The sequence below is a fragment of the Oryctolagus cuniculus genome, chromosome 5 (assembly GCF_964237555.1).
Source record: "Oryctolagus cuniculus chromosome 5, mOryCun1.1, whole genome shotgun sequence".
NCBI lineage: Eukaryota > Metazoa > Chordata > Mammalia > Lagomorpha > Leporidae > Oryctolagus > Oryctolagus cuniculus.
This window is the reverse complement of record NC_091436.1, coordinates 133,538,202-133,553,226: the sequence shown is the minus strand read 5'-3', so window position 1 is coordinate 133,553,226 and position 15,025 is coordinate 133,538,202. Positions and strand designations below refer to the sequence as shown.

At 45.8% G+C, this 15,025-nt stretch overlaps 1 protein-coding gene across 5 annotated transcripts in view; it reads right to left on the bottom strand.

Moving 5' to 3' along the window:
* The window catches only part of SLC26A8 (solute carrier family 26 member 8), a 92,766-nt gene that overhangs the window by 21,471 nt on the left and 56,270 nt on the right, over positions 1-15,025 (bottom strand). For 4 of the 5 annotated variants that reach the window (XM_051855725.2, XM_008262833.4, XM_008262831.4 and 1 more), the window contains 6 exons: positions 14,484-14,597; positions 8,573-8,650; positions 2,189-2,284; positions 1,026-1,132; positions 877-946; positions 45-137 (listed from right to left, as the gene is read on the bottom strand). In XM_051855725.2, coding sequence (XP_051711685.2) covers positions 45-137; positions 877-946; positions 1,026-1,132; positions 2,189-2,284; positions 8,573-8,650; positions 14,484-14,597 — 558 coding nt within the window. The remainder of the gene's footprint in view (positions 1-44; positions 138-876; positions 947-1,025; positions 1,133-2,188; positions 2,285-8,572; positions 8,651-14,483; positions 14,598-15,025) is intronic. The other variant, XM_008262830.4, reaches the window with a different exon arrangement.

The window sequence follows — 15,025 nt, the reverse complement described above, 5'->3', positions numbered from 1 at the left end:
GCGGGAGGGGGCGGCTGTGGAGGAAGGCCGGGGCGAGAGGTCACCTCCTTTAGCAGCCTGCGTCTGAGGTGGTAAATGTTCACGAACGTGATGGAGTTGCAGCACTGGAAGATCTTCACGCCGGGAATGCTCACGATCTGCCAGGCAAAATGAGAAGCTGAGGGGGAGTTCTCACCTCTTGGGGTTCTTTCTAATTAGAGGCAAGAACTAGAAAGTTTTCTCCTCCCATTTTCACCCAGCTGCTTTTCCTCTGTCTTCTTCCCCTCCCCATTTTCTCATTCTGCTCTTTCTTTGACCTTCCCCTCCATTTGAAATGGTCCTCAGCTGGCTGCATCATGATAAGGGGTCAGCTGCTTCAGCACCTGCCTGTAGCCTTGGGCACCACGTCCTCTTCCTCTGGACATGTGTGTCTGCAGTGCAGCAGGCAGCAGACAGAAAGGGGCTTCTGTGGAGTGTCTAAGCTCCAGGCTTGGAGCGTCCCCCTCCCAGGGTAAAGAAGTAGGATAGGCGCTGGCACTGGGGTGTAGGGGGTAAAGCCACTGCCTGCAGCACCGGCATCACATATGGCCGCCGGTTCGAGTCCCGGCTGCCCCACTTCCGATCCAGCTCTCTGCTATGGCCTGGGAAAGCAGCAAAAGATGACCCAAGTCCTTGGGCCCCTGCACCTGTGTGGGAGATCTGGAGGAAGCTCCTGGCTCCTGGCTTCAGATCGGCACAGCTCCAACCGTTGCAGCCAATTGGGGAGTGAACCAGCGGATTGAAGACCTTTCTCTCTCTCTCTCTCTGCCTCTCCTTCTCTGTGTAACTCTGACTTTCAAATAAATAAATAAATCTTTAAAAAAAAAAAAAAAGAAGTGGGACGATGTGGGTTCTCACCTCCCGATAGTCATTGATGCTTCTGTAAATGTTGGTGTTAGGGATCTGACCCAGGAGGAGGACCTTGGTTCTGAAAGGAAAAGCACTTGCTGTACGCCACAGCTGCCTTGCCTGGCACAGCTAACCTCCTACTGCCCGAGACAAAGTACCTGTGCGAACGAACAGTGATGATGAAGAAAGCAAACACTAAGGAAACCAGTAGTCCGAAGTCCAGTCCCAGGAAGATCGCGGATGAGAAAGTCACCAGCCAAAGAATCTTATGGAAAACAAGGGGAAAAGAGGATCATGAAAACGTGTTGAACTGAGAAAGTGTCCAGTGTCATCTTTCATCTCACCTTTCCCTCTCTCCATTCCTATACCTGGGGTTTAGAGGTGAACAAAGAAACCCCACAGCTATATGGACTGGAGCCCTCACAAAGAGTTGGCACCTAGTTCTTCCATGTATCCCCAAAATGGTCTCTCCCCAGTTCTCTCTTGAAACTTCTGTTTCCTCATGCGAAACAGACACACTATTATGTGCCTTATGGGTAAAGCAGAACACTCATCAAGTGATACCTGCTGTTTTCAGATGTGTGATAGTAATTGCAGATCTTTTCAACCCCTGACTCAACCACCTTCTCCAGCACTCTCCACCCGTGACCTTATCCTCACCTGCGTAGAAGTCTAAAACTCCCTCCAGTATTTCCTTCCCCACCACCCCCTGCTTGTCAAGGTCTGCACTCAGCTTCCCCCTGTTCTCCCCAGTCCACTGCAAGTTCTGTCCCTTCTCCTGGACCAGAAACCCCATCTGTCCACTGGACCACATCCCCGCTTAAATCCTCAGCGATCTGGCTGCGAAAATTACCCCTTTAATATTTCTCTGCTTCTGTGGTCTCTTTCTCCTCTTATCATATTCTCTACCTCGTCTTTTATTTCTTGTTCCTCTCCCTTTCTGTCCTCTGGTTTCACAGGAGGAGGAAAGTGCTCCAGACACCCCCTCCTCCTATTAGGATTTGGGCCCCCTACCCTGGACTTGTTTCTATTCCTTGGATTAAAAGTCTTTCAGACAGACAACGGAAGACAAATCCTTTTTTCTAGGTTTGCACGTGCAGCAGCCATCCAATGAAGCCCTCTGATTTAAGCGTGCACGGTTGGGATGAGGCCTCTGTGGTTTCACATACCAACCACCTTGACTCCCCCCTTAAAAACCAAAACTAGAGCATCGGGCAACAACGAGTTGCTGCTGCTCTTCACGTCCGCGGCTGATGTCTTCCCCTCTCTCCACCCTTCCCTGTCCTTACCCACCCCAGCCAGGGAGGGCATCTACACTCACACAGTCATACTGGTCCTGCCTCCACAGGGTGGGGAGGCTGTAAATGGCTTCAAGGTAGGGCAGGACATTACTCAGGATAATCCCAGCCAGCACAGCCTGTGGGAAAAGATAAACCTTGCTTGTTTTCCCTTTGTGATGGGGGATTGGGAGGGAGGGTTGGGAAGAGGTCACGGGGATAAAACTCTCAAATTCCCACACAGGAACTACAAAATTAATCAGCTTTGTCTCTCAGAGATATTTTGCATTGCTAGTTCATGTGAATGGCACATCCATGCTCCAACCCACTGTCCAAATATACTCCATACTGTTCTCTGCTTTCCTCCATAATTAGTTAAACACACAAGGTGAGGTCAAGGCAAGGCCAATCCTGACTCAGCACAGCCACAACAGGCCCCTGTTAGATTCAGAGTTTACTGTAGACAGTAAGAGGAAGGACAGCTGTTTTAGTCGGCTTCTCATGACTACAGTGAAATACTGGGGGCAACCAACTTTATAATGAAAGGAGGTGGATTTTTGGCTCATGGTCCTGGAGATTCACAGTTCAAATAAGGGCGACCCATTGGTTCAGCCTCTGGGGGCGCTAAGGGGCACAGAGCAACACATGGCAAGAGGGGGTGAGATGTGTGTCTGTGTACATGTGGTCTCTTAAAAAGCACCAGGATTCATCATGGGGTCTCCACCCTAATGGCCCAATACAATCCAGTCACCTCACAAAGTCCCCACCTTCAATACCAAAATTGAATATAGTATCTACTTCTTTTTTTCCTTCTTTCTTCTTCTTCTTCTTTTTTTTTTTTTAAATAACAGTAAGGCTTGCTTTTAGTACAAATCCTAATTGTTTGAGAGTTAGGAACCTCTAGATTTAACAAACATCATTTTATAATTACTTTTTGCATGCTTTTAAAATATATATCTATTTATTAGAAAGTCAAAATCAAAGAGAGAGAGAGAGAGGGAGAGAGAGATCCTCCATCTTTGCTTCATTCCCTAGATGGCTGTAACAGCAGAGGCTGGGCCAGGCCAGGAGCCCAGAGTTGCATCTGGGTGTCCCATATGGGTGCAGGAATGCAAGCACCCAGGCCATCTTCCACTGCCTTTCCAGTGCATTAGCAGGGAGCTGGATCTGAAGTGGAGCAGCTGTGTCTCAAATCAGAGCCCACATCGATGCTGGAGTGCAAGTGGCAGCTTCACCTGCTATGCCACAGCACTGACCCCCCCTCACTTTCTTTTTTAAAGAAATATTTATCTATTTGAATGGCAGAGTGACAGAGAAAGAGGGACAGACAGACAGACACGCACACACACAGAGAAATCTATCTGCTGGTTCACTCCCCAAATGGCTGCAACAGCCAGGGCTGGGCTAGCCTGAACCCAGGAGCCAGAAACTCCATCTGGGTTTCCCACATGGGTGCCAGGGACCAAGGACTTGGGTCATTTTCTGCTACCTTCCCAGGCACATTAGTAGGAAGCTGGATCAAAAATAGAGCAGCTGGGAGTTGAACCAGCACTCTGATATGGGATGACGGCATTCCAAGTGGCAGTTTAACATGCTGGTCCACAGTGCCAATCCCAGTCCCCATGTTGTTTAAACATAAGACTTTGGGGGCCACACCTTTAAGATATGGGCCTTTAGGGGACACTCAGTGTCCAGACTAATATCCAATACATAGCAGAAGCCAAAAGTGCAGCCATCTAGTCCCTTGTGCTTCAGCATCATCACTTTTGGTGTGTTAGTCAAGACCCATAGGAGCTGGCACCTTTGGTTTTTGTATTGTCTTTGGCTATTTGGCCTTGTCTTGTTTAGTTTTCTTGACATCTCTGTGTTACCAAAATTGTCTAGAAAACCATTGACTGTTGAGGTGATCAATAAAGGGAACTTCTGGGACTGGTGTTGTGACGTAGTGGGTAAAGCCACTGTCTGCCATGCTGGCATCCCTTATAGGCACCGGTTTGTGTCGTGGCTGCTCCATTTTTTATCCAGACCCCTGATAATGGCCTGGGAAAAGTGGCAGAAGGTGGCTCAAGTGCTTGGGCCCCTGCTATCCACGTGGGAGACCTAAATGAAGCTCTTAGCTTCAGCCTGGTGCAGCCTTGGCAGTTGTGGGCCATCTGGAGAGTGAACCAGTGGATGGAAGATTTCTTTCTCTGTAACTGACTTTCAGATAAATCAATCTGAGTGTTGGGGTGGGGGATAGAAAGGAAGAGGGAGGGAGGGAGAGCATCTACTCATAGAAACTCTAAAATAGTTCCAATTGGGCTTTTATTCAAGTTTGTCTGTAGTTGTAAGGTGCCATGACAGAAGACAAGAACAGAGATGAAGTTACAACATGATGTCTCTCCCACCATAGCATCCTCTTTCCATCCAGCCTCCCAGGTTTCTGCAGTTTGTAGAGAGATATGTGGTAAAAAGGAAAAAAAAAAAAAAAAAAAAAAAAAAACTCCGCTTCATAGGGTTTTTGAAAGATTCTTGGATTTGAGACAAGGAGTACGGAAAGGAAACAGATCTTTCTATGAAACAAAATACAGCCAAACTTTTGCCTTTCTGAATATTAAGGTCAAATGTGCTCATGGTGTCAAATAATTAAACTCATACGTAATTTTCATCTTTCCAAAGATAACCATTGTTAGCATTTTTGGGTGCATTCTCCTTCTATTTTTTCACACACTTTTCTGCATCATGTTTACACTCTTCTGCATCATGTTTTCACGACAACCACTCCATGGTTTTTCATAGAATGAAGAAGTCTTCCATAGCCTAACACTCACGGAGCTTCACTGTTGCAGTAAATTTTGATATTCCATCCACTAGATTTTCTTCACATCTTCTTGCCCTGAAACATGCTAGCTAGATGCTATGCAAACCCTGTGATACGACATTGCCTGCCAGAAGTTAGAGCTGTCCTGTCCCTAATGTGTTTATTATAAAGGAATGCTACCTGCTTTTTTTTTTTTTTGACAGGCAGAGTGGACAGTGGGAGAGAGAGAGACAGAGAGAAAGGTCTTCCTTTTCCCGCTGGTTCACCCTCCAATGGCCACTGCGGCAGGTGCACTGCGGCCGGCGCACCGCACTGATCCGATGGCAGGAGCCAGGTGCTTCTCCTGGTCTCCCATGGGGTGCAGGGCCCAAGCACTTGGGCCATCCTCCACTGCACTCCCTGGCCACAGCAGAGAGCTGGCCTGGAAGAGGGGCTACTGGGACAGAATCGGGCGCCCCGACCGGGACTAGAACCCAAGGTGCTGGCGCCACAGGCGGAGAATTAGCCTATTAAGCCGCGGTGCCGACCTGCTACCTGCTTTTATCACTACCCTTCAGTGAATTCTGGCAGTTTTTGTTAGTTTTCCTAGATTTTTTGTTTGTTTGTTTTAAATCTGCCTTTTCAGTCCATACAGCAGACTCATAGAATGGCAATCACTTTAAGTAACAATCTGACCTCAGAATCCGCCCTTAAGTCATTCTGGTCTGATTGAAAAGCCAGTAAGAGCATTTCAGGCATGGAAAGCCAAGACACTTTGGCAAAAAGTGTCCTACATGAAGCACCTCAGTGAGTGAGACCCCAGTGGAAAGAAGTGGTCATCAAAGAAGGATGTACTTTTCTCTGAAGGGAGAAGAGAACTTCCACTTTGCTTACTGCCTTGTCCAAATACTGACAGAGCCTGTGGTCACAAAAGGCTTCCATAGCCTTGGCAGCTCATGTCAAGAGCCTTGGGTGATCACTCTGATGTCATACGTGAGAGTGTTAATTGTTAATGTAACAACAGCAGTCACTGTGCACTAACTTCCCATGTAGGACCTCTGTCCTCAAAGAGTTGGATTATGAGAGCTAACAGTAAAACCTGTTCTTAAAGATTTACTTCATTTTAGTGCATTAAATGGAGGATATTCTTATGTCTCATAAGCTATAGTTACGTCTAAGTGCTCACAAAACACGTATCATTCTTGGGTTCTTCAAAGTCAATTAAGTTTATAAAACATATTTTATATAAATTATACCTCAGAAAGGTTTATTTTTATTGAATTAAAAAGGTTTTTTTTTCCTCATTGTAAAAATAATCCTGGTGTTCTATTGCATAGTAGGGTAACAACAGTTAACAGTAACATATTGTATTTTTCTAAATAGCTTGAAGAAAGACTTCTTTTTAAAGAAAGAGTTTCTTTTTTTAAAGATTTATTTATTTATTTGAAAGGCAGCACTACAGAGAGGCAGAGGCAGAGAGAGAGGTTTTCCATCTGCTGGTTCACTCCTCAGATGGCTGCAATGACTGGAGCTGCACCAATCCAAAGCCAGGAGCCAGGAGCTTCTTCCGGGTCTCCCACATGGGTTCAGGGGCCCAAGAATGTGGGCCATCTTCTACTGCTTTCCTAGGTCATAGGAGAGAGCTGGATCAGAAGTGGAGCAGCTGGGACTTGAACTGGTGCTCATATGGGATGCCAGCACTACAGGTAGCAGCTTTACCCACTATGCCACAGCGCTGGCCCTGAAAGACTTTTGAATGTTCACACTACAAAGAAATCTTGAATATATAAAGAAATAGATGCTAATAGTCCTAATTTGATCATTAAAATCTATGCATGCATTGAAATATTACTCTATACCCCATAAATATGTACAATTATTGTTTGCCAATAAAAAGAAATTAATAAAAAATCTGCTGTGTCTAGTTGCATAAAACATTACTTATTCAAAGTAAATTAGTGAATGACCCTGCTAAAACAGACCTCTCAAGTTATAGAAAGGTGCTGTCTAAACTGAGTTTCGGAGATGGTTTCGGCTGGGAGTGAGAGCACAGCTGTGTGTTCCACACGAGCTTATTCATTGCTTCCTCTGCTTGTGTAGATTCCACGCCTGGGCTCCAGGATCCTTGAATCAGAAGGGTGGAAGGCAGCAGCGGCCTTGTGGGGGTCCTGCTGTACTGAAACCTGAAGTTGGCCCGGAGGAAGGGAAGGGTTTGAATGGACGGGGATTACATTCAGCCCTTTCATCTTCGGGAATGGCCACTTCTGGGTGTAACCAAGCTGCTGCAGCAGGAGAGAGCCCTAAGTATGGCAGGAAAGTGGGTGAAGGAAGCAAGAAGAAAACGTACAAGCAAATGGTGACCACTGGGCATGGGTCTGCATTATAACTTAGAAGAAGAAACTGATTACGGCCAGTAGTGAACACACCTGGCAAAACCAAGTGGCAGGTGGTCAGTCTTAAACAGGGGAAGAAATGGCACATTCTTATTAGGGACATCCTAGCTGAACACTGAGTTAAAACTCAATGTTCGGACTCACCCTTGTCAGCTAACCAAGAGGTGGTGTGCAAGCCATGGGAGAATGCAGTTCACAGGAATACAGAACAAGGCCTTCTGGAAACAGTGTAGGGAAACAGATGGCATGAAAACACAGTGAGTTTCCAAGCATGTGTCAGGCATGGGGTATTGCACTGAAATCTATTTGGGTCATTTTTTCTCATTGAATCCTTACTGCTTAAGCAGTAAAGGAAAATGATAGCAGTAACACCAATAACTAAGGTTTCTTGAGTGCTTACTCGAAGTCTGACACTGCTACACTGTTATATAGATAAAAATACACATTCACTGGCTGAGGTCGTGGCGTTTCCTGTAAAGTTGCCCCCTGCAACACCGGCATCCCATATGGGCAACAGTTCCCTGATAATATGCCTAGGAAAGCAGCGGAGGATGGCTCAGTGCTTGGGCCCTTGCCACCCAAGTGGGAGACCCGGATGAAACTCCTGGCTCCTGGCTTCAGCTTGGCCCAATGTTGGCTGATGTGGCCATCTGGGGAGTTGAACCAGTGGATGAACAATCTCCTTCTCTGTAATTCTGACTTTCAAATAAATCTATTTATTTATTAAAAAAAAGAAATAAAAGAAGAAGGGTCCAGTGCTATAGCGCGGTGGGTTAAGTCATTGCCTACAATGGCATCATCTTATATCTGAGCATCAGTTCCAGTCCTGGCTGCTCCACTTCGGATTAATCTGCCTGCTAATGACCTGAGAAAGCCCTGAGAAAGAAGATGGCCCAAGTGCTTAGGCCCCTGCCACTCATGCAGGAAATTTGGGTGAAGCTCTGGGCTCCTGGCTTCAGCCTGGCCCAGCCCCGCCCATTGCAGTCATCTGGGGAGTGAACGAGTGGATGGAAGATCTCTGTCTCTCTCTCTTTCTCTGTACCTCTTCCTTTCAAATAAATAACAAAATCTTTTTAAAAATACACACTTACAAGCTCTATATCGTGTGTATGTAGATGCTACTGTTTTAAAGGAAAAGGACTAGAGTCAGACTATAGCAACCACGGGAACAAGCCGAATGCAGTTCTCCGAGATGCCCCACCAGGGCGGAATCCAGAGTTTCTTCTGCACTTGCCCACTTGATCGCATCTACTTACGTTTGGCAGTTCAGAGAAGAAGTGGCCTGCTTTCACCATCAGGAGCAGCATCAGACCTGCGCCTACCAGAGATGCAAACTGAGGAGACAGAGCCGGTTGGAGAGAAACCGTCAGGAGCGTGCTGGGCCCTGTCTGCAACCCAGGCCTTCTGCTTGGTGAGAAGCCGGTCATTCTTTGTCTTAAAAGGAGCTGGGTTCGGTGTAAGTGCGTTTTTGTTGAACTGACATTTTCAGGTCTTATCAAAGTGCTCACATGCCTCCTAGGTGCCTGCTAAATACCTGAATTGAGTGGATGCATGAGTGCCCTCAGAAAAGTTCCCAATTGTCTCGAGTATTTGAATCCTGATTGCCACAGCTCTGTGCTATGAATTGAAGTCTCCTCAGATCTGACTTGCACCCCTTCCTAACGTTAAGCTCTCCTTACACAACTTAGAAAAGCCCTAGTGGACCCATGACAAATATCCCTGAAACTCCACCCATGCTACTTCTCGTATAGACATCCCACTCTTCAGTCTCCATTTGGAGCTTGGTTAATTCCCCATCTAACTGTTCTAGTGGTATAGCATCTTAAAAAAAAATCTAAGGGGAATTAGTTCCCATTTTCCTACTTTAGCTTCTCGTTGCTTTAGTACAATAAAAACAACAACAACAAAGCTACCACCATGGGTCAAGGCTGTACAGAGCAGCTGTGGATCCTGTCCTCACTCAATTGACTACTCTGGGCTCAGAATCACTGGGTCAGCAGCAATCCTTGGCAAATAAAGAGGGAAAGCTAAGACATATAGTTCCCTATATAATCCCAAGGCTCTCTGGACAGTCTTGAACTCATTATACTCTCCACTGGTAAATTTCTGTTTGATTAAAGCCCTTAATATTACAAACAATAGAAAGCAGTGTCGTTTTCCACTATGACCGGGGTTGGAAGGTGGGGTAAAACTGTAATCACAAATTGATACAATCACATACACAAGCAGGAAGTGAGGCAGCCTCTCATATTTATTGCTGAGTAACCCTTATTGCTGAGTGATTCCTTCCTACTGGTTCTCTCTCTTACTACTTAGCAATATTTGCTGTAGGAAAGTGGCACTGAAAATAAAGCAATGCAATCAACATTCAACTCCCTCCTTCCCCCATTCTGGCTGATTCACAGCTAAGGTGAATGGTCCAACATGGAAAAGCTAGCCCCCATGAGCATAGTGTAGGATTCAGGAAGATGGATCGCTCAGAAACTCAGAAAGGTGTGTGTGTGAACATTCAAACTCTGTGAACTTGAAATAGTAACTCAGACCATAGCCCCTCCAGCCTGGGGCTCAGGCTGATTTTTGGCTCCAGCTTTCAGTTGGTCTTGGACAGCACTACAGTAAAAAAAAAAAAAAAAAAAATTGAGGGGGGGGCGTGTAGGCATTTGGTGCAGCAGTTAAACTGCCACCTGGGATACCTACATCCCATATTAGAGTTCCTGGGTTCAAGTCCTGGCTTTACTTTTGATCCAGTTACCTGCTAATGTGCAGCCTGGGAAGCAGCAGGTGATGGCTCAAGTCACTGGGCCTCTGTCATCCATGTGGGAGATCCAGTTTGAATTCCTAGCTCCTGGATTTGGCCTGGCCCAGTCCTGACTATTGTGGATACATGGGAAGTGAACCAGTGGATGGGAAATTTCTCCTTCAGCCTCTCTCTCTCTTTCTCTCTCTTCCTCCCTTTGAAATAAGTAAAATAAGTCAACATTGAAAAACTACTTTGATTATTGTAGGAAAATATATCAGGCCTTTTCTTTCTTACTACTTCTTTTTTCCAAAAGTCTTCTATTTTTTAGAAAACAAAGATAGGCAGACACCAAAATAAGCCATATGAAAACTTAGATAAAAGTGAGTATGAACAGCACACTGAAACCCATCAAATTAGAGGGCAGAGATGGCTGGGAGGGCTGCAAGCCACGTGCGTCCCCTCAGCAGCACATCCAGAGGACAGGCTTTGGCATCAGGGGACCCTCCTTGGTGGCACTGGGCCTCACTCAAGAAGACGCTCCAGGGCTCTCAGGTCTCAGGCTCTCCTGAACAGTGTCTAAAGATAGCAAGAACTGCAGCATTTAACATCTTGTGCCTATTTTGCTCTCCTGCTCTGATTTTCCTCCATTTCTCTCCATTTCTCTAGGCTTTCTTGGACAAAGACCAACTCTGCCTTCTCTCCAAGAATCCAAGGCAATGTAAATTCCCACAGCCATGGTCACTATCGACATGCAGACCCTCAGACACCAACTGCTCCCTGCACAGTGCATTCCATGAAGTAGGCCAGTGGACTGCTGAACACGTGCCTGGGCTGTAGGGACATGGGTGGAAATTATGACTTTTGAACATCTCTTAAGTGACAGGCAATGTGGTGGACACTATTTGCATCTAATTCAATTCTCGCAATGAAAGGTTGGTTTGATCTCTATTTTACAGATGAGGACTAGAAACTGAGAGGGCAAAAGTAGTTCACCCAAGGTCACACATCCAAGAAGCATGGAGTCAGCTTTCAACCCCTCAGACCATGGGACTCTAAAAATCCAGGCTGTCTGCACTGCCCCATTTGCTATCTCTGCCAAGAAGACATTTCTCTATTTTATGTTAACTGAGGGTCTGCGCACAGGCAAGAAGGCCAGTCCTTGGAAAGCAGGGGATGAGGAAAGGGCCCAACAGCAGAGAGCAGGGAAGCACAGTGGGGTCAGAGTGGAAGAGCAGGAAGGTGGGGTGGGGAACAATCCCACTAAGCTCAGGCCAAGGGCTCCTCACCTTCCCTCTGCCATGGGTCATGACTGCGATAGCTCTGAAGTCTGAAGGTGGGCAGTAGAAGGGACAGTGGGTAACCAACGAAGGGATATGGGTTCTAGACGTGGAAGCATTAAATTCCGACACATTAATACATAGTTCATATTTATGCCAGATACAAAATTAAAATAAAGCCATCCTTGGTGGCAGGTCATATTTGAGAGGTTCAGAGTCAGCACCCTACTTATCATTCCTGGAGCCCCGAGGAACTCTGAGGAAGTCAGGATGTCCTCAGGCAGAGAGAAGGGATGGAGACAGCACGCACTGCTGTGGGATGAAGGAGACTGAAGGAGTCTCAGAGGCCTCTTCTGGTCCAGATCAGAAACTTGGTGGCCTCTGGGCAGCTCCAGTATGCAGCTCTGGGAGCCAGCACATTCTCTGCTTGAGTGGGTGCTTTGCACTGGCTGGAACAGGGTCTCAGGGAAGGGCAACCCTAGCAATCTAGGGACATGCCTCCCCTTGGAAGGTCCTTGAACTGCAATGAGAACTATCACTGGTAGGTAATGAACTATCACTGGTAGGTAATGCTGCACAGGTGAACAAGGTGGCAGCAAAACCTTGTTTTTGTCATAGGCAGACACCGTGGCAGGCCCTTTTTCCAGTGAGCTAAGATGGCAAAGAGAGGCGGCTCAGAGGTTGGAAATTGAATCCTCGCAGGCTTAGACCCTCCCAAAGCTGAGCCTTTCTACTCTGGGGATCCATGAGCACAATCATTAAAGCTATTCTCCTCCTGTCCCCACCGCCCTGGGGGACGTGAGACAGTTCCGAGGCTGAACTGAAGCCTTCCTCCTTCTTGCCCTCCATACCCATCCACACCTCCTTCCAGTGTTCCCTGAAGGTCCCACTCCCTCCATCAGTTTCCATCTCACAGCTTTTATGGCACTCTGTTTAGTGTACTCATTCACTCTATACTCAATCTTCCTTGTGCTACAATTTAGTTTTGCCAACTGTGTGCATCTTGTCTCCTCAAATTTATTATCAGAGTGACAAGTTAGTTGAACAAATCTTTAGAATTGCACTGCCATTCCTTCATATCATAAAACTCTCCCTTTTATCTTTGTCTCCAAAGTTTTTTTTTTTTAAAGTAACACTTTATTTTATTTTTGACAGGCAGAGTTAGACAGTGAGAGAGAGAGAGAGAGAGAGAGAGAGAGAGAGAGAAAGGTCTTCCTTTTTCCGTTGGTTCACCCCCCAAGTGGATGCCATGGCTGGCGCACCGCACTGATCCGATGGCAGGAGCCAGGTGCTTCTCCTGATCTCGCATGGGGTGCAAGGCCCAAGCACTTGGGCCATCCTCCACTGCACTCCCTGGCCACAGCAGAGAGCTGGCCTGGAAGAGGGGTAACCGGGACAGAATCCGGCGCCCCAGCCAGGACTAGAACCCGGTGTGCCAGCGCCGCAGGCAGAGGATTAGCCAAGTGAGCTGTGGTGCCGGCCTGTCTCCAAAGTTTTTCAAACTTGTATGAGGGGCCTTCAAAAAATTCATGGAAAAGTGAAATTTAAAAGTAAGTTATATGGCAAAAAAATGTTGAAATCCATGCATAGCTTTTTCATAATACAGATTTTCTAAGAACCTTTTGAAGTATAGAATTTCCTTTTTTAAAAAACAGCCCAAATTGCTCTTTTATTTTTTAAGAAAAAGTTCATTCATTTATTTTCAATTACATGAAAGTGAGGGCAACAGAGAGGGGGGCAGAGAGAGAGAGAGAGAGCCTCTACTCACCGGTGTATTTGCTAAATGCCTGCAGTAGCCAGGGTAGGCCAGGCCAAAGCCAGGAGCCCTCGGTCTCCTAGGTGGGTGGCAGGGGCCCAAGCACTTGAACAATTATCTGCTGCCTCCCAGGATGCATTAACAGGAAGCTGGATTTGAGGAGTAGCCAGGGTGTGAACTGGCACTTGGATATGGGAAGTGGGTGTCCCAAGCCATGGCTTAACCCCCCCGCAATCCCTGGGCTCTGGCGCCTACCCCCAGAATTCCTTCTTTCTGTCAAGCAGGAGTTGAAAAGGCCAGTGCGCCTTAAAGGAGCTCCATGAGTTCACCTAAATGTTATGATGTCACTCGTCAAGACCCTTGCTCTCACTCTCACTCAGTTTTCTTCTTTTACCTTAAAGCTTTCATCTTATCTTTGATTTCACCTTGTATTTGCCCATGAACTGTGCACTTCATCTTTCCCTGTTAAAATTCAGTATCCATTCTTCTGACATTTGAGTTTCTGACCATCACTATCCCTTCTCACTATGCTTCTAAGGCATAAACTTACCTTTGACCTCAGCAACTGTTTCTCTGTCACTTGAACGCAGACTCATTCCCTGGGCTTATCCTGGTTTCAGTTCTGATAACCACCTGACATTTTGTCATGCTCCAAACACATACTGATAGGCCTGGGACCCCTCCCATGTGACCACATGACTATTATCTAGTCAGCTCAAAGCTCATGAACGTAGGGCTTAGCAAATCCTGTGTCTACAATGGGACAATGTTTGCCTGTTTAGAATCTTCTTTGTCCTTTATTAACTTGGAACACCTAAAGAGAACCTGATCTAGAGAACTTTCTCTTCCATACAAGTAGAACATTCATAAGTTCTCCAGGCTCCCTAGACGAGACTCCCTAGCACAAAAGCCTCTTGCCAAGCCCCCCGAGGAAGCGAGGAATCTTCTCGTTGGCTGCCAGAGTGAGCAGAGTTGCACCATTGCTTTCCCAGAGAGGCAGGAGAATGCAACTTCCCAAAGGAAAAACAAAACATGAATAGATGATGGCAGCATTGGATTTTTGTGGGCTAATACTCTCTCTCTCTCACACACACATACACACACACACAGACTCATATACACACCATATATATATATATATATATATATATAATAACATTTCTATAGAAAGTGATGTTTAAGTTCCATATTGACAAATAACTTTTAAGACTAAATCTGAGCAAAATATAAAGCATGTATGCCTGGAATCCAAATTCTTCTAAGAAATCTTTCCCATCAAGCATAACGTTAAAACAGCAATAAGATGAAATCCATACAATCCCCTTCTATGAATGCATATGTGGATTGGCATAAATATCTTTACAGATTAGAGATTAAATTCTCTTTCTACACACCTGTTGTCTTCCTCCACATTTATCCTGGATAATAGTCCTGGCAATGGCACCGGTGAACACAAAAGATCTGAAAAATGAACTGACGACATTGCAAAAGCCGATGGCTATTAGATCCTGCAAAGAAATGGCATACACTTTAAGCCCACTCTTTGTTGAAGAATTGTGATTTGAGTTGGATAAAGGTGTACTGTTTATTTCTTGTGTATGAAGATGGGGTAGTTTACATCACTTCAAACAACACACTGAAATAGAGAGAGAACAAAAGGATGGCAAATCTGATTTTCTACATTAAGCTGAATTTTCATTTCAGCTGGTGGTCATAAGGAAAGTACATTCTCAAGGCGCAGGAATGAGACACTTGCACTTTTATTGTCTTTCATGTGGTAACTGGGACCGAGAATGATCCTGACTGAGAAGCACAGAACTTTTCTCTCTTTCCTATGCTTCCATATTCCACTCCTGAGTTCTAGAGAAAGGACCAAATTTAGAATGGTTGATGATTTTCTCTAAAATATAAAAACCAAAAGACAAAGACTATTTCT